The sequence below is a fragment of the Neolamprologus brichardi genome, chromosome 7 (assembly GCF_056152115.1).
Source record: "Neolamprologus brichardi isolate AB-2024 chromosome 7, ASM5615211v1, whole genome shotgun sequence".
Classification (NCBI taxonomy): Eukaryota; Metazoa; Chordata; class Actinopteri; order Cichliformes; family Cichlidae; genus Neolamprologus; species Neolamprologus brichardi.
In genome coordinates, this window is record NC_142110.1 from 69,768,555 (window position 1) to 69,791,680 (window position 23,126).

General features: G+C 40.4%; 2 protein-coding genes across 2 annotated transcripts; one reads left to right on the plus strand and one right to left on the minus strand.

The window, feature by feature from the left end:
* The first annotated feature begins 13,082 nt into the window (after positions 1-13,082).
* On the plus strand, positions 13,083-13,775 carry LOC148102359 (uncharacterized). Its single transcript, XM_087842746.1, has one exon. The coding sequence runs from the start codon at positions 13,083-13,085 to the stop codon at positions 13,773-13,775; it is 693 nt and encodes a 230-aa protein (XP_087698872.1).
* A 5,000-nt stretch (positions 13,776-18,775) lies between these two features.
* Positions 18,776-19,279, minus strand: LOC148102360 (trypsin-like). The gene has a single exon (XM_087842747.1). The coding sequence runs from the start codon at positions 19,277-19,279 to the stop codon at positions 18,785-18,787; it is 495 nt and encodes a 164-aa protein (XP_087698873.1). The 3' UTR covers positions 18,776-18,784.
* Positions 19,280-23,126: the final 3,847 nt, after the last annotated feature.

Genomic DNA, 23,126 nt, shown 5'->3' on the forward strand with positions numbered 1-23,126 from the left:
AAAGCCCTCAAAGCTCTCAGACGTTCAAATCCACAGCCTCCAATGGTGACCTCACTGGACATAGAGCAGCTGACTGAAAGCAGTGATCAAGAGGAGCGAAGTGATAGCAGTGAAGAATCTGCAGAGATTAGAGAAGAAAGCTCAGTCCATTCGCATGTCAATCAATTAGATGATGCTCAAGTCCAACATCAGAATTGCAAAAAGTGCAAACAACAGGATTTGTTACTTCAACTCCTGAAAAGGAAACTGAAAAGACTGAAATCCACTAAGGATAAACTTGGCTTCAAACCTCTCAGCCCCCCAAAGCGCCAGAAATTTGAAAGAATAAAACCTGACCCAACAGCCCGGCTTCCTAAATTTGGTATGAATTATTTAGCAAAAATGTTTTTTCTTCTGTAGTGTAATGTGAATTTTTAGAACTGGTTGTTCTATTTAGGAACTCACATCCCGCTAATTAAACGGATACTACTAATTAGCAATATCTTCCAGATATCATTGTCAACCACTTGAATTAGAAGAATGTTTTCTGTACCTCATCAGTTTGTCATGACACTTCTAATTGCTATGTTGTTACTACACTTTATTTTAAACAGAGAAAGTCCTGAATGCTTGGTTTCAACACATTTGTGGGACAGGTAAAAGGGACGTTGAAAATGCCAAACAACGGGTCTATCATGTCCATACCTGGGCATATTTCATGTCTCACAGTCAACTCCCTGCAATGACGTTTGCATTTATGGACAACAGAGAAAGACTGACTGAGTACATTTTTACAAATTTCTGTGATATTTTAGTCCAGTAATCTCAATAATACTAAAGTGATTACTGATTTGTGTTTGTTTGTGGGCCTTTTTTAGATGGACAACTTATCTGAATAAATATGCTGTAACAACCAAAAGGATCTGGATTGGAAGTGTGAGGGCGTTCTTGCAATTTCTGATTGATGCACAACTGCCAGAGGTCAGAGCCTCCCGTAAGGCTTTAAAGGGGACTTTATTTGCACTTCAGTCGGAAATGAAGAAGAGCAGAAGGGAGTTACAAACCCACAGGCAAGCCATCCGGATCAAAAAATCACGTAAGATCCAACTTTACTACTTATTCATCACTGTCTTTACCTAGCATGTGTAATAAATACATTATTCTCTCACCCTCGTTCTCTGCGGTCTGCTGGAGCAGGGGGGCTAGGAGGAGGAGTTAGCCGTCCGACTGGGGTCCGGAATGTGGGGCCTCCCTGCTGCTGCAGAGTCGGGGCGGTCTGCTTCTCCCCACCGCAGGGAAAAAGGGTAACACAACCTGGGTCTGGGTGCAGTTCCCCCCTCCAGGGGCAAGGGTACCTAGACCCGGTTTGTAGAGTACGCTTGGGGAGTGTGATTGTGTGTACAGCGTCTCTTTATGTCTGTCTCCACGTTGGTTAAGTGTGGAGTAAGTGCATATGAGAGCATGAGGGTGGGAATGGATGTTTGTATCTGTGTGTGCCTGTATGTCTGTGTCTATATGTCAGGTTGGGTATCAGACGCCACCTCTCTGAGGACAGCTCAGGCCCTCCAAGGTTTGGAGGCCTATCTCCCCCCACCACTTCCCCTGCCGGGGGCGGACTCCCTCAGACATCGGTGCGTTGGTGGTTCTTTGTGTCCGGGGGTGGGCGTCCGGGTACACACCGGCTCACTCCTTGGCGGCTGCTTATCGGGGCCTGGAGCCTGGGGCTCGCTTGGGCCACTTCGGAGGTGGGGTGCCCCCGGCCTCTCGGCCTGGGCTCGGTCACTCAGGCACAGCTGGCTGCCGGTGGAGCTCACGGGCACGTCGCTGCAACTCCCCCTGGCTTCTGCTCCGTGGCTGCTGGGTGACCCCTCATCTGGGACTCTCCTCAGCTCTTTCTGGGACAGTGGCACGGCTGCCCCTCTGTTGGTCTTCCTTGGTCTCTTGTGTTCTGGGGGCCTCTGGATGTCTGGAGTTTTGATCTCCTCCATACCTGCTTCATGCCCTGGAGGACGGGGCAGTGGCCCCCCACACCCTCTAGCAGATCATTACATGAGGGAACCTTTTAAGAAAACAAGCGCGTCCATGCTCACAGGTGTATACACGGGTGATCACACACACAAACTACACCCTTTTTGGCTCCTACCTCAATGCACACTGTGCTGTCGATCTTACGTGCTGCACAATAATGTTTAATATTTAGTATTTACTGTTATATTCCCATATATCATTGTGATGTTGTTTATTGTATTACTCTCGTTTTCTTCTGCTTGTTTTCTTTTTTCTTTCTCAACAGGTGATCCAGGTGATCAATACATGTATTTTTTATTTTTTTTTTGCTTATTCTGTTGGTTTTTGTTTTTCGCCCTTCTCCCCCGTCCCTCTTCTCAACTGTTTTTCTTTCCCTCTTTCTTTCTCCCTTTTCTTTCCCCCAGTCAAGTCTGTCCCGTATTCAGCAAGTGAAAATAAAATAAAGAATAAAAGGTGAATCAAATGGACCATTACGGCAAAGCTGGGATGGTCAATTTGGTAAAGAAAATCCGTTGGGCATCTTTCTTCGCCTTTAGACAATAATTCTGATGGCAAAAGAGCCAAACGGGACAGGCAAAAAAAAAAAAAGATCCAACTTTACTACTTAGTTGTTACCTAGCATGTGCAATAAATAACAAATTTTTAAATGTCATGATATCATGACTGTGATGTGGTGAGGAACAAGGACTCAAAATGTTATGATCTAAGTATAAATTGTATATAAGTATGTCTTTTGTAAATTGTATATGTACAGTGGTATGCAAATGTTTGTGCACCCCTATTGTTTTTCAAGATGTTTCTTTATAAATCATTGGTTGCTTGGATTAGCAATTTCAATTCAATATATCATAGACATCTGTATTAGGTCTGAAATACAACCTGTTTTATATTTACATCATTGCGTGCAGCATGAATGAGCATGACTGGAGCTACAGGAACATAAAAACATTCTGTGTCTTTTAGAAATGCTTGTAGATCCTGTCCACATCACTGATTTTCTCAAGAAGGCCACCACACACATCCCTGAAGCACTTGGTAAGTGTTTAGTTCATTTCTCCATAGGGACAACTCTAATAACCCCAATAATATCTCTGGTAATGAGAATTTATATATTTACTTACCAGCTGTAATCTGTATGTATATATAGTTCAGAATCTCAGATTTACAGAAATATATGACAGAACATTTTGCTTTCAATTATAATCACTTGTTAGACTTTTGATTTTTGTTCAAATATATAATGCATATACAAACAGTAGCATTTGTGATGTTTATATAGGATTATATTAGGGGGAGTATATAGCAATATAAGGGATATGCTCCCCTATCCCTTGTGTCTTACTGTGCAACCTCTATGTTACTCAATAGTCGAGCTTGAGAAAAATCCCACAACTGAGAACCTAGACTGGTTCTATGGTCTTCTGGCTGGATTTGTCATCTGCACAACTGGGCACAGAAAAGGCGTCATATCAAATATGACAGTTGAGGAAGTTGGCACTGCTGAAGCGGATGGTGATGGCCGGCGGATAATCAGAGTAAAGTCATTAAGAAATTATTTCTCTCCCTGATTAAAGATGTTTTCTTACCAGCGACATCAATGACTCTGTGCAATGTAATTTAGTTGCTGATTCTTTTACAGGTAAAAGAGCACAACACCAAAGAAACATTTGGCCATGCACTTGTTCCCCTAACGAAAGACGAATACATATGGTTTCACCGCTTTGTGTAGCACCGCCACAGATACCTTGGTGGATCATCACAATTGATTTTTGCCAACACCAATGGAGGGCCTTATTCTAAGATGCTGACATCATTTCAAGATGCATGGAGGAAGTTTGGTATCCCAGGAAAACCAACCTTCTCTATGATTAGGAGCAGCATCAGCACTTTTGTGAGTAGTTTCCACTTTATGGTGATTCAGTGTTTTTACCTTCCTATCCTTTTAGAGGGATGATATAAAACAGTCACCCTTCCTGGTTCTACTCCCAGTGTTTTAATGTTGAAAGGACATTTCTTTTTCTTTATATTGTCTTCTGTTGTACTTCTTTTTGTGGTTCTGTCCTTAGCTCTGCAAATCTTGAAAATGTCAAATGTTAGTGCAATTAATAACATTATTTAATGTTTACATTTGTAGAGTGGGAGATCCTTGGGAACCCAAAGCAAGGTACAAGTCCACCGGATGATGTGCCATTCTGATGCAACTGCAGCGAGGTTTTATGAGGCAGATTTAAACTTGGACGAAACCTTCAAGTGCCGCAACAATGCTGGAAAGGCACTTGCTGTGAACAATAGAACCAGATACTCTGAGGAATCTACAACCTCAGAAGACAATAAAGGTGTGTTGCAGAGAAGATATGCTGGACCGAAGAAAAGAAAGTCTAGTCAAAATGCCACAAGAGAAGAAATTATGAAAAAGAAGACCAAACAGCACGCAAACACCATTGACACAGACAGCAGCAAAGATGAAAGTAACAATGAAGTCAGGAAAATCATTGACCCGGCAGCAGGAAACACATCTGGAAAACACCCACATAAACAGAGTGGCAGGGCAAGAGCAAAAGTGAGGGTACAAGAAGACACAACAGGTGATGAAGATATGTCAGAGATGGTGACTACAGAGAGTAGTGAAGGTGAAGATTATGATGATAACTGTTGATAGGTTCGTAGCATAAACCTATTCGCTGGAACGTTAAGGACAATTTGCTACACAGCAAAAAGCAAGACACAAGGCACCAAAGTTCTTTGTGTTACTCATGCATGAGGGAGACCTGCCTGGAGCCAAGTGTCGTTCCACCACTTGACCTCCGTCAGACTCTCAGCCAGGTTCCCCATAGCACTCCTTTTATTGTGGTTACATGAATATGCATAGGTTCATTAACATATAACATCTTACATAGGTATACATGTGAACAAAGAATACTGTGCGTGTGTGTGTGTGTGGTGTGTGTGTGTGTGTGTGTGGGGTCAGAGTGTGACCCCATAAATGACTTCCCTAAACCTACTGGTCTGGAAAGTCCAGCAGTTCATGTAAACAAAAGGCACTTAGACTAAAACAGATATAGCTACGTTTATCCTACCGTAAAACAATAAAACAATGTACGACCTCTTCCCATGCTCCCAGGATGTAGGTGTAGATTCCAGAACACTCTGGAATGCACACCAAGCCTTTGCAGCCTGCTAAAGATCACACATCCTATCACTACACAATTGATTATACACTTCTAAGCATATATGGTTAAATATTTCCTAATACAAATGACAGAAAGGACTTCTGCATAATCCCTCCCAGATAATTTGGCTATTCTTTTTAAGTCTGCCAAGTAAGTATTTGTCTTGGAACCACTAACTTTTGATGCATAAATTACAGATAGACTCTCCATGTGGAGTTTGTCACCTGAATCTGAAATAGATGTGTGCGGTAACAACTGAGACAAACGCGTTAAAGCTAAACCCGAAGCGTACTCAGCGACAAGCATGTTATTAAATTCAGATTCTGGTGAATCTATAGTAACCTTGCGGCCTATGTCATCATACTGTTCAAGGAAATGTATAACTTCATCAACTGAGTGCTCAGTTACTCCGTCAATTAAAACCGCATTTGGGATCTTAATGGCAAGTGTCTCAAAAACTTCCATTATGGGGAAAAATAAATTGGTGAGTTTGAATATATATTAATTACTAACCAAATCAGCTCCTGGCTGGCTCGCCAAGTAATGTAACACTGATGAAGCGCCAATGAATCACTACAGGCTAGGTATTGAGTGAAGTATTATGGTTATTATTAATCATTGAAGTATTATGGTTATTATTAATCAGAAGATTTAGGAAGGCTACAGGAGCTGATGGCAGTAATTAATAAACACACACAACACAAAATGCTTTTGCAGGTACCATGTATTTAACTGAACCCCAAAGAAAAATAACAAGAAAAGGAAAACTTAAATAATCACTCCTGCTGCAGCTATTCAATTAACCAAAAACCCAGTGAGGGTGCACAAAACAACTAAGCAAATTCTTCCGGCTTATACCAAGCAATATAGAAAACAGTTCCCCATAAACAACACATGTTGACATCAAAAACACTGATCCACACTGAAGTCCATGAGTTTTATCTGAATGTCCATGAGAGATGTCCAAGCGCTATTGTCCATAAACGGGGGAATGGTGTGTATGAGTGTGAAAATCAGTATATTTGGATAATGGGGACAGAGCGTCGTCTTTGATAACTTCCTACCCAACCAGTGGAAGCTTCGATTGCGGAATGAGTCCTGCTCCTAGCCGCTCATTGGCCCGCCATCCTCTCTCATACCCGAAAAGGGTTCACCTGGCCTGCATTAAATAAACAAGGCCAATAAGAAATCACAAGAATAATACAAAAATGTCAGCCAATTAAGCTAAAAACATTAAGTTACTCTTGTTCCTGTGTACACAAATAAACAAACAAACAAACAGTATATTTAACCAATAAGGATTTAACTGAAACATTTCAACTGCTATATACATACTATATAGCTTCACAGCACTATTTAACCAACAAATACCAGTCAAACCAAAATCAAATTGTTTGGACCGGCAGCAACCAATTAGCGCCAGCTGGTAGCAATACAAACAATCAATTAAAAGTCCAAACTCACCACTTCCGTTCTGTTCAGTGCACAACAACACTATGGCTCTGGCTCACAGTAACCAGCATCTAAGTTGCATAAGTTAGTGGGTGTTAAAAGCAGCATTAAAACGGGAAAAGCAAGTATTTGCCAATACAAACCTGCAACAGCTCTGTCACCTGGCTTGCCTCCACGCATCTGACAGGAGGAAGCCGGGACAGGCTTACTATGACCCACATGCCGTCCGGTTGGCTGAGCAAAGCCATGTTGGAGTCATGTACCTGCGATGCATTCAATGGCAGGAATAAGTGCAGGAAACAGATTTTACTCTGGGTTACATGTAGATGTCATTAATAACATTAGCTGGATTAACACAAAAGAAATGAAAAAAAGCATGAAGAAGATTGAGAAGCAACAAGAGAAGCTAAAAAGTTTTGCTGAGGATTGTATATCGCTGCCATTGCCCAAACTGAGCAGTCATATTTCACCTCAGTTGAACGCCTCCACATCCTCTCAACTGCCTGCCATAACCACGCCAACATCACTTCACCTGCCTGTTGCTTATACATCACCGCCGAATCTACCGCCAGTCTGCTCCACCACCATCTCCTCCGCCTGCAGCTGCTACACCATCATCACCATTGGATCAACTGTCTGCAGCTGCGGCGCTACCGGAGGGGCCCGCTCTGCCCGAGGGGGTCAGCGTGCAGGAATGGCCCGCAAAGTCAGAGCTGGAGGTCAGTGCACCCCAGTGACCTGCTCAGTCGGAGCTGGAGGTCAGAGCACTGGAGGGACCTCTACGTCCAGCATGGCCTGCTAATCACAAACCACCTACCGTGCTTCGCCATTGCCCATCGGAACTGCTACATGGCAGTCCACCATAGCTCCTTCACTACCACCGGACCCGTGGTCGGACACCAGAATTGCAACGACACTGCCGCCAGGTCCTGACCGTGAAAAAGTTAGTCAGAAAAAGATATCTAATTAGTTGGTGATTGAGTATTCATTGTCAGATGTGAATGCAATTCAATTCAATTTTGGTTATATAGTGACAAATCCCGCCAACAGTTGTCTCGAGCTGCTTAATTTCAGGTTAAGACCCGAAAATAATACAAAGAAATCAGGAAAAAACTGATGATGGACATCATGAGCAAAGGCTTTGGGGACAGCGGCAAGAAAAACCTCCCTTTTAACAGGAGGTATTCACTTCCATTAGCAGACACTCCAATAACTGGATAAAAATTCCCTTTTTTCTGTCATTGTTAGCGTCGATCATTCCACCTACCTTCTCCACCACATCACACTGATCAGATGGTAATGCCTTTCACCCTGGTTTGTCTCTGACATAAGCACCAACAATTCTTTTACGTTTTTTGTTTGAAGTTATTTTATTGGAGTATCTACCAGCAAGAATTTTGAAAATCAATGATCACTTTAACAAAATGTGATTTCAAAAGAGTTAAATGTTGCACTAATAAGATTCCCAAAAGCTGTTAATATATTATTTTAATTTAATTTGATTACATTTAGTTTATTTTAATTATAGAAAAGATTCCAAACGAGTCATCTTCCATTCCAAGTACTGGCACCATCAACTATGTTGGTAAATTAGATCGTGTGATTGGCTGAAGGATCTGATTCGTCATGAACTTTGGGGGGAGGAGCAATAACGTCAGTGAGTGGTGAGAGTACAGCAGACTGGCAAAGATTTGTTTCAAGGTAAGTGCAATCCTAACCACTAATTCTTTCCTTTTGTTATGATCCTAATCCTTAGTCCTTCCAATGATACAATACAAATAGCTAAACTTCCATAATTTTCATCCCTGTCCCTGGACATTCCAGTTATGTAATATACATCACTAATGGTTCCAACATTGTGCTGATGTCCTCTGTATGCAGTGTGTCTTTGGAAACATGCCACGCTATGTGCACCAAACATCTGAACAGCATTTAATGTTTTTGTTTATATTTTATGTAGTTTTAAAAATAATTTCTCTTTCAACACAGTATTGCAAGTCCTGAGTCAAGTGGGCTCCTTACAAGAAGAGGAAAATGGATAGAAGAGGGAGGACTCCAATTCCTGAGGACCCTGTGAAAAGCAATAAACCACCACTGGTGGAAAAAGATGACCTGCAGTCACAGGATGAAACTAGGAAGCTGGAGATTTCTGAAGCCGTTAAAGAGCCTCAGTCCAGCAATGATGGTGTGCCAGTGAATGTAAGTTAACAGAGTAACACAGCCAACAACAAGTGAAATATCAGATGAAATGAGTTACTGCAACAAATACTAAGAATCTCCTCTCTTCATTTGTCTTTGCAGGCAAACGGTGTTGCTGATGGGAAAGGAAAATGACTGCCAATAAAGACACACAAACATAGCTACACACACACAAGCATGCATGCACCTGCACACATATGTTCATATACAACAATGTTCAGATAAAGTTCAATAAAGTTCTTGTTGTTCAATGGCAAAATCCTGTGTTTTCTTTCTCACACTGATGGAGGATGGGAAAAGTCAACACTCATGGTATTCAAAAAGAATATAATGCAAAGAATGTAGAATTGTAATGTAATCCTTATATAATAATATTGTATACCTACTGACTATCTGAAGCACTATAGATAAAAAGTCCCATTTTAACTGTAGAGTCAAACAATCCTTTATTCAAAAATTTGTTCTATTCTTTTCTTTGTAATTCCAGATTAAAGTTACAGTACACTAACAAGATTCCTAAAGATGATAACCAAATGCAATTCATTAAGAAGTTATCCCTCATTCCAATTTACAGTGTCCTGCAATGTGTTGTAGAAATGGATTGTCTGATTTGCTAATCAAGATTGATGTCAGAGTGATGTCACCAGAAGTCCCGAGAGGTGTGAATTGGTTAACGGTAAGTCTAATCACAATTCCTTCTATCCAAATGACTAATTCTATTTTTTTTTAATCCTCATCCCTAAGGCTTCCAATTTTAGAATACAAATCAATAATAATTCTTTCAATTCCAGTTTTTTCACTCTAATTCATAGATCTTCCACTTATTGAATAGAAATTACTAATCCTTCCAAGATACTAATTCATATTTCCTCTGTGTGCAGCTTATCTTTTGAAATTGGGTCTTTTGTTCCTTCTTATTCCTCCTGTGAGAATGTCAGGTATGTGCCAGTGTGTTCGATCTACACCTCTTTGATTTCTCAGACTGAGTGGTCTCAACTGATGCTCCTGAAATGTCATTTGTAATTCCTGCAGGGGAAATGCAGATGCAATGCGTTGCTCCCAATATAGCACCCTTTGGTCAAATCCAGAGCCACCAGGCTGAACATCCTGTAGCAGAATCTTGCAGGCAAGAGCAATTTCTCTTATACCCTTATATTTTACACATTATAATAAATCCAATGATGTTTACATTTTGTTTGTATAAACTGATAACTTTCAGGTGCAGATGTGGACGTTTGGACAAACTGTTCATGTGGATAATCCTCATTGCTGTTTTTGCGATCATTGGACTCTACGTGATCATTTTGCTACTGCTTTATTACAACAACAACTTTTCATGAGTTCATCCACAAACCACTGAGCAAAAAACAATAAAAGTTTTGTTGTTCAATGTCAAAATACGTAGTCTTCATTCTCACACTGGGTTAATGCGGGATGTCAAAGGTTGTCTAACATCAAGATTTATGGTGGTTCAAACTGCAGACAAGAAAAGAAAACTACAGGTGAATCCAAATGTGATGCTCATTGTTGTTCCCAAGACGAAGTAAAAAATGCAATGTAATATATTTGTACTAATCTTTAGCTGTTAGACTACTAAATGCTGACAGGGGTCGTTTGGATTCATATTTATGATTATTAATTTTTTTAGGTTGTGTGAATGAGCAGACAAAAATGGCCCTTTTTGGGAATAATAAAGTTATGTGAGATTAGTTAAAAAGAAAAAAAAGGGCATTTGTGCAACATTTTATTTAATAGTACAGAGTCAAAGTTTATTGATTTCTTTTACAAGGTATAATTCCAAATAAAATGATTCCTAATGGTAGCTGTGCAAATCTTGTTATTAAGTTAGTTGTATTAGTTAAAAAAAAAAAAGATTGCAAAAGACACTTAGAATCACCACCATAAATTTGTCTTTGCAGCCAAGGCGTTCTAATTATGGGAAAGAAAAATAAATGCTAGGCAAGACATACAAACATGACCACCACACACACACACATACACACACACACACAGACACTCACACAAAAGATCAAAAGCTATGGCGACAGCGGCAAGGAAAACCTCCCTTTTAACAGGAAGAAATCTCCAGCACTACCAGGCTCATGGAGGGGCTGCCATGTGCTGTGACTGGCTGGGATTCTGTCTGCATATCAGAGATACAAAGTGTTGTATTTATAACACTATTTCCTTTGTAGTATTGTCTTTTCTATTTCTATTTTAATTGTCATTGTTTTCCTGTCACACTTAGTGTGGTTCATTCCACCTACTTTCTCCTAATCACCACATCACACTGATCAGATGGCGATGCCTTTCACCCTGGTTTATCTCTGACATCAGCACCAACTATTCTGTTGTTCTTATATGTTTTTTCCTACATTGCAACATAACTTTGTATGTCCAATAGCCAGATAAGAAATTAATCTAACTATAAATTGTTATCTACAAATTATATTAAGCTGTTACGTTCACACGGTTGTTAATTTTTACTAGTTAGTGTACTGCTGCCAATGAGTTCATAAACACGTCTGTTTGAAGCTATTTTATTGGCGTATCTACCAGAAAGAATTTTGAGAATCAAAGATCATTTTAACAAGCTGTGATTTCAAAAGAGTTAAACATTGCACTAAAACAATTCCTAAAAGCTGTTAATATATTAATTTTATTATATTTAGTTAATTTTTAATTGCAGAAAAGATTCCAAACGAGTCATCTTCCATTCCAAGTACTGGCACCATCAACTATGTTGGTAAATTAGATCGTGTGATTGGCTTAAGGATCTGCCTCGTCATGAACTTTGGGGGGAGGAGCAATAACATCAGCGTGTGGTGAGAGTACAGCAGACTGGCAAAGATTTGTTTCAAGGTAAGTGCAATCCTAACCACTAATTCTTTCCTTTTGTTATGATCCTAATCCTTAGTCCTTCCAATGATACAATACAAATAGCTAAACTTCCATAATTTTCATCCCTGTCCCTGGACATTCCAGTTATGTAATATACATCACTAATGCTTCCAACATTGTGCTGATGTCCTCTGTATGCAGTGTGTCTTTGGAAACATGCCACGCTATGTGCACCAAACATCTGAACTGCATTTAATGTTTTTGTTTATATTTTATGTAGTTTTAAAAATAATTTCTCATTAAACACAGTATTGCAAGTCCTGAGTCAAGTGGGCTCCTTACAAGAAGAGGAAAATGGATAGAAGAGGGAGGACTCCAATTCCTGAGGACCCTGTGAAAAGCAATAAACCACCACTGGTGGAAAAAGATGACCTGGAGTCACAGGATGAAACTAGGAAGCTGGAGATTTCTGAAGCCGTTAAAGAGCCTCAGTCCAGCAATGATGGTGTGCCAGTGAATGTAAGTTAACAGAGTAACACAGCCAACAACAAGTGAAATATCAGATGAAATGAGTTACTGCAACAAATACTAAGAATCTCCTCTCTTCATTTGTCTTTGCAGGCAAACGGTGTTGCTGATGGGAAAGGAAAATGACTGCCAATAAAGACACACAAACATAGCTACACACACACAAGCATGCATGCACCTGCACACATATGTTCATATACAACAATGTTCAGATAAAGTTCAATAAAGTTCTTGTTGTTCAATGGCAAAATCCTGTGTTTTCTTTCTCACACTGATGGAGGATGGGAAAAGTCAACACTCATGGTATTCAAAAAGAATATAATGCAAAGATTTGCAGCTGAATCACAACATGAGGAGCAGCATTGTAATGTAATCCTTCTTATAAAGTACTGTTATATACCTACTTACTACTTGAAGCACTTTAGATTAAAAGTCCATTTTAACTGTAGATTAAAACAACACTAAAAAAAAAAACAAGTTTATTCATTTCTTTGAAAAGGTGTAATTCCAGATTAAAGTTACAGTACACTAATAAGAGTCAAGCAAGACGGTCGCTCACAGCTCGGAGCCGTTCAGCCGGTAATATTCAAACTTTTCAAACTTTCTTCGAGAAACAGACCTCGCCCAGCAGGCCTGAGTTTGCTGCTTTCTGGAAGCTCTTTTGAATAAACACACAGACTATTATACTCTGCCTTTACAGCTTTAAGAAACAACAGACAGTTAATCTTCATATTCAAGAAATTAGCTTTAGCAAAAATTAGCATTAGCTACCAGCAGCTGCTAGCTCGCCAGTTAAAATAAAAGAAGAAAGGACTCCTGGATTGGAATGGCTGGTTAAGATAAATATTTATTGGAGACTCACGAGTAACACAAACTAAAGACAGTATGCCACCCAAGAAAGGCCCAACACCAGAGGAGGTCGAGGATATAAAAACCTCCCTCGGAGCACTGTGCGGAGACGTGGCCGCAGTCAGGGCGCAGCAGGAGCTGCTTCTGGGGCTTTTGGAGGAGGTAAAACAGCTACGCCTCCAAAATGCCGAGAAGGACAGACGAATTGTGGATCTCGAGCGGCGGGTGGATGAGCTGGAGCAGTACACCCGTACGAACGACGTGGTCATCAGCGGTATAAAAATCAAGCCGCGCTCGTACGCGCGCGCGGTGGCCGGGAACGTCGGGGAGCCCAGCGACGAGGAGACCCGCTCGGTGGAGCAACAGGTGGCCTCCTTCCTCCAAAGCAAGGGGATAGAGATGGACCTGGAGCACGTAGAAGCATGTCACTCACTGCCCAGGAGGAGTGACAGACCGCCGGCTGTCATTATGAGATTCGTCAATCGGAAGAACAAGGTCGCACTGCTGAAACAAGGACGCAAACTGAAAGGCACGGACGTTTTCATTAATGAGCATCTGACACGAAAAAACGCAGACATCGCGAGGAAGGCAAGGCAACTGAAGAAGAACGGTAAAATACAACATACATGGGTAACAAACTGCAAGATTTTCATTAAGCTAAACGGAACACCAGAAGAGGCAAAAGTACTGATAGTGAGGAACATGGAGGATCTGGACAAGTACAACTGACACTAATGTATTGAGGTAATATATAACTCTAATGACAATCAAATGATAAATACACCAACATCTCTAATTACACCAGGAAATGACATGGACACGTTGAAATCAATTCTCCTTTGATTTCAAAAAAAAAAAAAAAAAAAAAAATGAAATCAATTCTCCAACAGAAAGTAATTGATCTAGATTGTGAATATAAGGAGCATAATATAATGGACCTAGAAATAGATTCTGAAAGTAATTTTCTTTCTTCCTTTGTTAAAAATTGTAATTATTTCACACAGGAACAATATGAAAAAAAAAATCAACCTAGACGGGAAGCTCTCATTAATTCACTTTAACAGCAGAAGTATGTACTCTAATTTTGATTTCATTAAGGACTACTTGCAACAATTTTCTCGCCCCTTCGGTGTTATAGCCATCACTGAAACTTGGTTCAATGTCGATAAAGGAATAGATTTCTGTTTGAATGGATATGATTTAAAATACATGAATAGATTAAATAAGGCAGGCGGTGGGGTTGCTATATATGTTCATAACTCTATAAAATATAATGTTGTAACAACTATGTCTATGGCTATTGATGGAATTTTGGAATGTTTGACTATTGAGATCGTGAATGAAAAAAAGAGAAATGTTATAATAAGTTGCATATATCGGACACCCAGTTCAAGTATTGACACTTTTTATGAATGGATAGAAAAAAAGTTTGCTTCGGTGAACCAAAAATTACTATTCATCTGTGGTGATTTTAATATTGACTTGCTAAACCCAACAAGGTTAAAAGCCATTGATGACTTTACTGACACGATGTACAGCTTATCACTATATCCAACAATAACAAAGCCAAGCAGAATAACATCACATAGCGCCACTATTATTGACAACATTTTTACTAATGTCATGGATTTCCAAATTAATAGTGGCCTGCTTGTCTGTGACATAACTGACCACTTACCAGTTTTTACTTTGTGTGACTGTGATTTAAAAAAAATAGATACCAAGATTACGATAGCAAAGCGAACAATAAATGAAGAAGCAATTCATGCCTTCAATTTCGATTTAGCACAACAAGATTGGATTTCGGTGTATGAAGAGTCAGATGTGGACAAGGCTTATGATAATTTCCTAGATATATTCACTATGCTGTACAATGAACATTGTCCTGTAAATGAACACAAGACAAAGAAAAAAAAGATAATAAGTCCTTGGTTCACAAAAGGAATTATCAATGCTTGCAAAAAGAAAAACAATCTGTATAAACAGTTCGTCAAAATAAAAACAAAAGAAGTGGAACAAAGATATAAAGCATATAGAAATAAATTGACTGATATTATAAGAACAAGTAAACAACTTTATTATAGAAGAAGATTATATGAAAATAAAAACAATATAAAAGGAACTTGGGATGTGTTAAATAACTTAATCAAACAAGGATCTTCTGGAACATCATATCCTGAATGTTTCATTGATGCAAATGGTGAAAATCATAATATGAGTAACATTGTAGATGGGTTCAATAAATTCTTCATAAATGTTGGCCCTGAACTAGCAGCGGACATCCCGTGTCAAAAAAATGAAAATATCAGTAATATAAAATCAAATCCCCTTTCACTGTTCCTCTCAGCTACAAATGAGCAAGAAGTAATAAATATCACATTAAAATGTAAAAGTAAGTCATCAATGGATTATCATGACATAAATATGTCTGTAGTTAAACAGGTTATTCTGAATATTGCTAGTCCCTTAACATATATCTGTAATTTATCATTTCAGTCCGGTTGTTTTCCAAAAAAAATGAAAATTGCGAAGGTAATACCACTATACAAAAGTAATGATAAACACAGTTTTACCAATTATAGGCCTATTTCTCTACTGCCTCAATTCTCAAAAATTTTAGAAAAACTTTTTAATTCAAGATTAGAAAAATTCCTTGAAAAACATCAAATGATAAATGTTGGTCAGTATGGTTTCAGAACGCAAAGAACCACTTCAATGGCGATAATTGAGGCAGTAGAAGAAATTACCAATGCACTGGATAAAAATAAATATGCAGTTGGTATTTTTGTTGATCTCAAAAAGGCCTTCGACACAATCAATCACTCAATTTTATTGGATAAATTGGAAAGATATGGTATACGAGGGAAAGCTGGTAACTGGTTAAAAAGTTACCTAACAGGTCGGGAACAATATGTTAGCATAGGGCATTACCATTCAGAGAAACTTGGTATTACATGTGGTGTTCCCCAAGGGTCAGTGTTGGGACCAAAACTTTTCAATATATACATAAATGATATTTTTGATGTTTCTCAAGTACTTAAACTCATACTGTTTGCAGATGACACCAACATATTTTTCAGTAGCGATGATTATACTGATCTTGTAATGACCGTAAACAGGGAGCTAAAATTAATAAAAAAATGGATGGATATAAATAAATTATCATTAAATATAAATAAAACTAAAGCAATGTTTTTCGGTAATTTAAAATATAATATAGAATTACCAATTATCATTGAAGGTGTACCAATTGATAATGTGAGTGAACACAAATTTTTGGGAGTCGTAATTGATAACAAAATTTCATGGAAACCACACGTCAGACACATAAAAACCAAAATTTCCAGAAGCCTCGCAGTTTTGAACAAAGTGAAACCATACCTTGATAAAGATGCACTTCGTACTCTGTACTGTACCCTGGTTCTTCCATATCTTACATATTGTGTGGAAGTGTGGGGAAACACATATAAAAATACAACTAATCCATTAGTCACAGTACAGAAACGAGCACTGCGTATTATTCACAAGGCTGGTTATCTAGATCATACTCACAAACTCTTTCTTCAGGCAAAGTTACTTAAATTCCAGGATCTGGTTAATTACAATACATCTATAATCTTATACAAAGCCTTTAATAAACTTCTACCTACAAATTTACAAATTATATTTGAAATTCGAGAAAGGGTTTATAATGTGAGAGGCTTCGGGGAATTCAAATTACCCAGAACTCGAACAACCCGTAAAGGTTTTTGTGTGTCTGTATGTGGTGTGAAAATCTGGAACAGTCTGAGTTTACAACTGAAACAATGCAAAAATATTCACAGATTTAAATTCCTCTACAAACAGTTGGTCTGGTCACAGTATACTCAATGATAGTTTTAGTGTGCTCTGTAATGTCTGTTCTCTTACCATTGCTGGTATGGATTCCAAAAAAAAAAAAAAGTGTATGTATGTATATGTGTGTGTAGATATATATGTATGTATGTGTGTTTGTCACTATGTAATTATTATTGCCTGTTACCTGTGAGCTGCCGTGGAGATGCTTGCTTGTTTTTTTGTTGATGAGTGAGTATAGGGGTGGGATTTAATAAGTTTTCTTCGTCCCACTCCTTTTCAGGTAATTTTTGTTTTTTGTTTTGTGCACTTTATGTTCAATATATGTATTTTGTTGTGCCTGAAATGAATAAATAAATGAAATGAAATGAATGAAATGAAGATTCACAAAACAGATTCACTGAATGTTATTTATTATAATTACAGAAAAGACTCCAAGCAAATTATCTTCAATTCCAAGTATGTCATGATCCTGGGTCCTTTTGACCCAACATTTTGTGTTTTCTATTAGTGATTTTGGTTCTGTTCCTCCTGTTTGGTGTATTCTGTTCTGCCATCTATTCCTGTGTTAAGTCCACGTTTCCTAGTCTGTGTCTTTGCGTGTGTGTTTCCTGTTTTATTGTGAAGGTCTGCGTCTTATGTAAGTGTTTTCAGTTTGCCTCCCTAGTCTCGTCACGTTTATTACTCCCAGCTGTGTCCCCCACCTGTGTGTAATCTCCCTGTGTTCTCTGAGTGTTTTTAAGTCGTGTCTTCTGTCATAGTCGTCGCTGGTTCGTCTGTGTTGTTTCCCCTCGGTCTCCCTGCGTCTCTCCATCCGTCTCTCTGTGTGTTTTTCCCCGGACTTCCCTGCTTCCACGTTTCTGGTTTGTTTTGTTAGTTTGCACAGTTTAGGCTTTCTGTTACAGCTTCACCCGCGCCATTGCGGTTGTATTTTCCTTTTGTGAATAAACACTCATCTGCACCTGAGCTGCCGCTTCTGGGTCCTAAATAACTACCACACGGCTTGCCCCGGCAGACCGTGACAAAGTACCAGTACCTTGTATTATAGGCAAAATTAATAATGTGATTGGCTGAAAGGTCTTTGTAGTCATGAGTTTGGGTGGGAGGGGCAGTGATGTCAGAGTGTGGTAAGAATACAGCAGACTGGAAAAGATTTGCTTCAAGGTAAGTTCAATCAAAATCACTAATGCTTTCATTTTTATGATATTAATCTCTAGTTCTTCCAGTTAAAGAATATAAATCACTAATGATTTCAAGATTGTGCTGATGTTATTTTTGTACTGATAGCCCTGCGCATTACTTGAAGGATTTTAGATTAAAAATCCAATTTCTCAACTGTAGATTAAAACAACACTTTATTTAAATAGTTCATTAATTTATTTGAGAAGGTGTAATTCCAGATCAAAGTTGCAGTACACTTACAAGGATGATATGCAAATGCCATTAATTAGGTTTGTTGCATTAATTACACAAAAAAAAATCATCCTTGATTTCAAGTTAGTTTAGTAATGGATTATTTGATTTGCTAATCGACAGTGATTTGAGTAGAAGTCCCGAGAAAGGTGATTTGATAAACGGGAAGTCTAATCACCATTCCTTAACTCTAAATTACTAATTCTTCTGGCTTTTTAAAAAATCTTGATCCCTACATCTTACAATTTTATAATTCAAATCAGTAATTCTTCCAATTTTTTACTGATAGATGAGTGATAGATCTTCCACTTATAGAATAGAAATTACTTCCAAGTCCTTCCAATCCTTCCAAGATAATAATGATAATTCCATCTGTATGCATCTTATCTTTGGAAATTGGTTTATTTTTTTCTTATTCCTACTTTCTTTTTTTTTTTTTTTTTTTTTTCTTGCAGAGCGGACTGTTTATTTTGAATGTTATTTTCATTTTATTATTTTCCATTATTTGATGTAATGATCGGCTTTATCCAATGAATGTAAGAGCAGACCTTCAGAGAAATAGCTGGTCCGGTACAGGCACATTCATAACCACCAACAAGCACACCATGAATCTTTTTGTTTTTGGCTATCACTCCACCACCAGAATCACCCTCACATGTGTCCACTCGAGGTTTTTTGTAACACATCGTGTTTCCATTTGGCCATAAGAATGTTGAATTACATGGATGGAGGTTAAGCTCACACTCAACAACATGCATCTTTGCACACTGGAGATGAGGCGGTGTACCAGGGAGTTTGTGGTAGGTTGCATTGACTGTATAACGACCAAAGCCTGCAATCTGAATGACATCCATCTTTTTACGACGTTTACATTGAGGTAAGTCAACAGGCTTAATCTTATTCTTTGGTGGGTCGATTTTCAGAAGCATGATGTCATGTTTTCCTGTTTGGTCCTCAAAGATTTTGTGATCAGTAATTGTCGCCATTCTTTTTTTTTTTTTTTTTTTTTTTTTTGCCTGTCCCGTTTGGCTCTTCTGCCATCAGAATTATTGTCTAAAGGCGAAGAAAGATGCCCAACGGATTTTCTTTACCAAATTGACCATCCCAGCTTTGCCGTAATGGTCCATTTGATTCACCTTTTATTCTTTATTTTATTTTCACTTGCTGAATACGGGACAGACTTGACTGGGGGAAAGAAAAGGGAGAAAGAAAGAGGGAAAGAAAAACAGTTGAGAAGAGGGACGGGGGAGAAGGGCAAAAAAAACAAAAAAGAGAATAAGCAAAAAAAAATTACATATATCGATCACCCGGATCACCTGTTGAGAAAGAAAAAAGAAGACAAGCAGAAGAAAACGAGAGTAATACAATAAACAACATCACAATGATATATGGGAATATGACAGTAAATACTAAATATTAAACATTATTGTGCAGCACGTAAGATCGACAGCACAGTGTGCATTGAGGTAGGAGCCAAAAAGGGTGTAGTTTGTGTGTGTGATCACCCGTGTGTACACCTGTGAGCATGGACGCGCTTGTTTTCTTAAAAGGTTCCCTCATGTAATGATCTGCTAGAGGGTGTGGGGGGCCACTGCCCCGTCCTCCAGGGCATGAAGCAGGTATGGAGGAGATCAAAACTCCAGACATCCAGAGGCCCCCAGAACACAAGAGACCAAGGAAGACCAACAGAGGGGCAGCCGTGCCACTGTCCCAGAAAGAGCTGAGGAGAGTCCCAGATGAGGGGTCACCCAGCAGCCACGGAGCAGAAGCCAGGGGGGGTTGCAGCGACGTGCCCGTGAGCTCCGCCGGCAGCCAGCTGCGCCTGAGTGACCGAGCCCCAGGCCGAGAGGCCGGGGGCACCCCACCTCCGAAGTGGCCCAAGCGAGCCCCAGGCTCCAGGCCCCGATAAGCAGCCGCCAAGGAGTGAGCCGGTGTGCACCCGGACGCCCACCCCCGGACACAAAGAACCACCAACGCACCGATGTCTGAGGGAGTCCGCCCCCGGCAGGGGAAGTGGTGGGGGGAGATAGGCCTCCAAACCTTGGAGGGCCTGAGCTGTCCTCAGAGAGGTGGCGTCTGATACCCAACCTGACATATGGACACAGACATACAGGCACACACAGATACAAACATCCATTCCCACCCTCATGCTCTCATATGCACTTACTCCACACTTAACCAACGTGGAGACAGACATAAAGAGACGCTGTACACACAATCACACTCCCCAAGCGTACTCTACAAACCGGGTCTAGGTACCCTTGCCCCTGGAGGGGGGAACTGCACCCAGACCCAGGTTGTGTTACCCTTTTTCCCTGCGGTGGGGAGAAGCAGACCGCCCCGACTCCGCAGCAGCAGGGAGGCCCCACATTCCGGACCCCAGTCGGACGGCCAACTCCTCCTCCTAGCCCCCCTGCTCCAGCAGACCGCAGAGAACGAGGGTGAGAGAAGACTCCTAACCTCCCTCCACCCGCTCATTGTAGTGTTGATGTATGTGTGTTCTAAGGTGCATTTAAAACCCAGGAGGGCATGGAGCTACCTGCCAGAGAGCAGCAGGTAAGCGCATAGTCCCTCCTGCTAGCCCTCAATGTCTACGTGTATTTAAAATTGAGAGGTGGGCAACGACGTCAGGGGTGAGGTGTACACCCTGATGGTAATTGAGATTCCGTGTAGCGTGCCCACCCCCAAGATCCTATATGTATGTGTAATGAGAGTGTGAGTAATGTGAATGTCTAAGTTGCGGGATAAAATTGAGGCAGAGGCAGCCAGAAGGGGACAGAGGGGGGGGGTTACCTCCTCTGCACCCTGGTGACACACCCCTACTCCAAGGCCCTGCATGTGTGGGTGGTTGTGGTGGAGCGGGAAGAGGGAGGCAGCTGGAGATGGGGAGGGAAGGAAGGGAGGGGCAAGTGACCCCTCCCTGGGGCCAGCTCCCCCGCTGACCCCAGTAGGCACCCCCATACTCCGCGACCCGCCAGGGAAGGGGGGCCCAGGCCCATCCGAACCGGGGCCCAGTGCAGCGGCGCCGCCCGGCCCCACAGAGCCCGGGGCAGTCCACCCAACCCCACCACAGAGAAAACTGCACCCACCCCATCATCCACTCATCTTCCAGACTACATAAGACCATAGACGCCCAGGCTGAGATCTTCCTCCACCTCTCCTGTATCTCCCCCTCTTGCAGAGAGAGTTCCTGAGAGAGGAAAACTCCTGCAAGATGTGACAACCCCCCACCAGTTGAAGAGCCCCCCAGGTGGCTCGGCGCACCGGCGGCACCCCGCGCCAGTGGTGGGCCCCCATATACCCACCGGCCCACAACCCCGGCAACACACCAACCAGGACCCAGGCCCCCGAGGCCCGGCCAGGGCCCCAGGCCAGAGCCGGAGCGCCCCCAGAACCTCACGCCCGTCCCGGACCCACCCAGGGGCAGCCGGGCTACCAGGTCAGTAACCCCTCTTATTCCTACTTTCTGAATGTCAGGTATGTGCCAGTGTGTTAGATCTACAAATGTTTGTGCTTCATGCAGTGGAAATGCCGATGCAAAATGCTGACAATGAAGCAAGCATTGGTCGGAGCCTACAAGATGAGAATCCTACAGGACAACTTTGGAGGTATGAAAAAAGCTTTTCTTTGTTTTATACAGATATTTTCCACAATGATACAATAAAATCAGTAACATGTACATCTTCTTATTCCCATAAACTTTGTAGGTGGACATCTGAGCGATTAATGGATCCATTCACCTGGTGGATACTATTTGCAACAGTTGCTTTAGCCCTATTATTCTATTTGTTGGTCTTGCTCCTGCTCCATTTCAACAAATACATCTAATTATATAAATGCACATTAAAACGAAGTTTAATAAAGTTTGTTTTTTCTCTTTAAAAATGTCAAAATGGAGTGTCTTCATTCTCCCACTGGGTTAATGCAGGATGGCAAAGTTCAGTTGGTGTAACATCAAGATGGTGGTTCAAACTGTACACAAGAAAAGAAAACTACAAGTGAATCCAAATGTGATTCTCATTTTTGTTCCCAAGACTAAGTAAAAAATGCAGTGTAATGTATTTCTACTAATATTCAGCTGTCAGACTATTTAATTCTGACATGGGTCAAATCAATTAATTGTATGATTATTAATTTTTATAGGTTTTGTGAATAATTTTAAATAAATTGCCCTTTCGGGATTAATAAAAGTATCTGATACTAATTAATAATATATATTACTACAACCACTTCTAACACTACTAATAATGACAATAGCAACTTAGATAACAATCCTTTATATATCTGAACATTTGTAAAACCTTTAATTCAGTAGTACAGAGTCAAAGTTTATTGATTTCTTTTACAAGGTATATATATATATATATTTTTTTTTTTTAAATTTCCTAATGGTAGCTTAAATCTTGCTAATAATTTAGTATTATTTACACACAAAATTCCTAATGGGTATTCTTGCTTTCCAAGGTCCAGTACCCTTTAAAAGATAGCAGAATTCAGTTCTCTGATTGGCTAAAAAATCATTGTGAGTACAACAGCAAACTTTGGGGGAGTGGCAGTGCTCCTCCCCTTGCCAGTCCAGTTGTGGGTCTGCAGTGCCCACAATCCTGGGTTTTGGCACCACAGTAACAAACCACTGAAGGCCCAGTGTCAATTTTTAAGCGTTTCAGCATGCTTTATTTCACATCTCTGCAACAACCGTCAACACAGGACACGATACAGCTTTTAAGCTGGCGAGGCAAGATCATAGCGGTGCGTCCATCTCACCTGCAGTGGTATTACAATCCACCACATATTCCGATTGCCTGACTAAGCCCCATGAGCCATCCAGCCGTG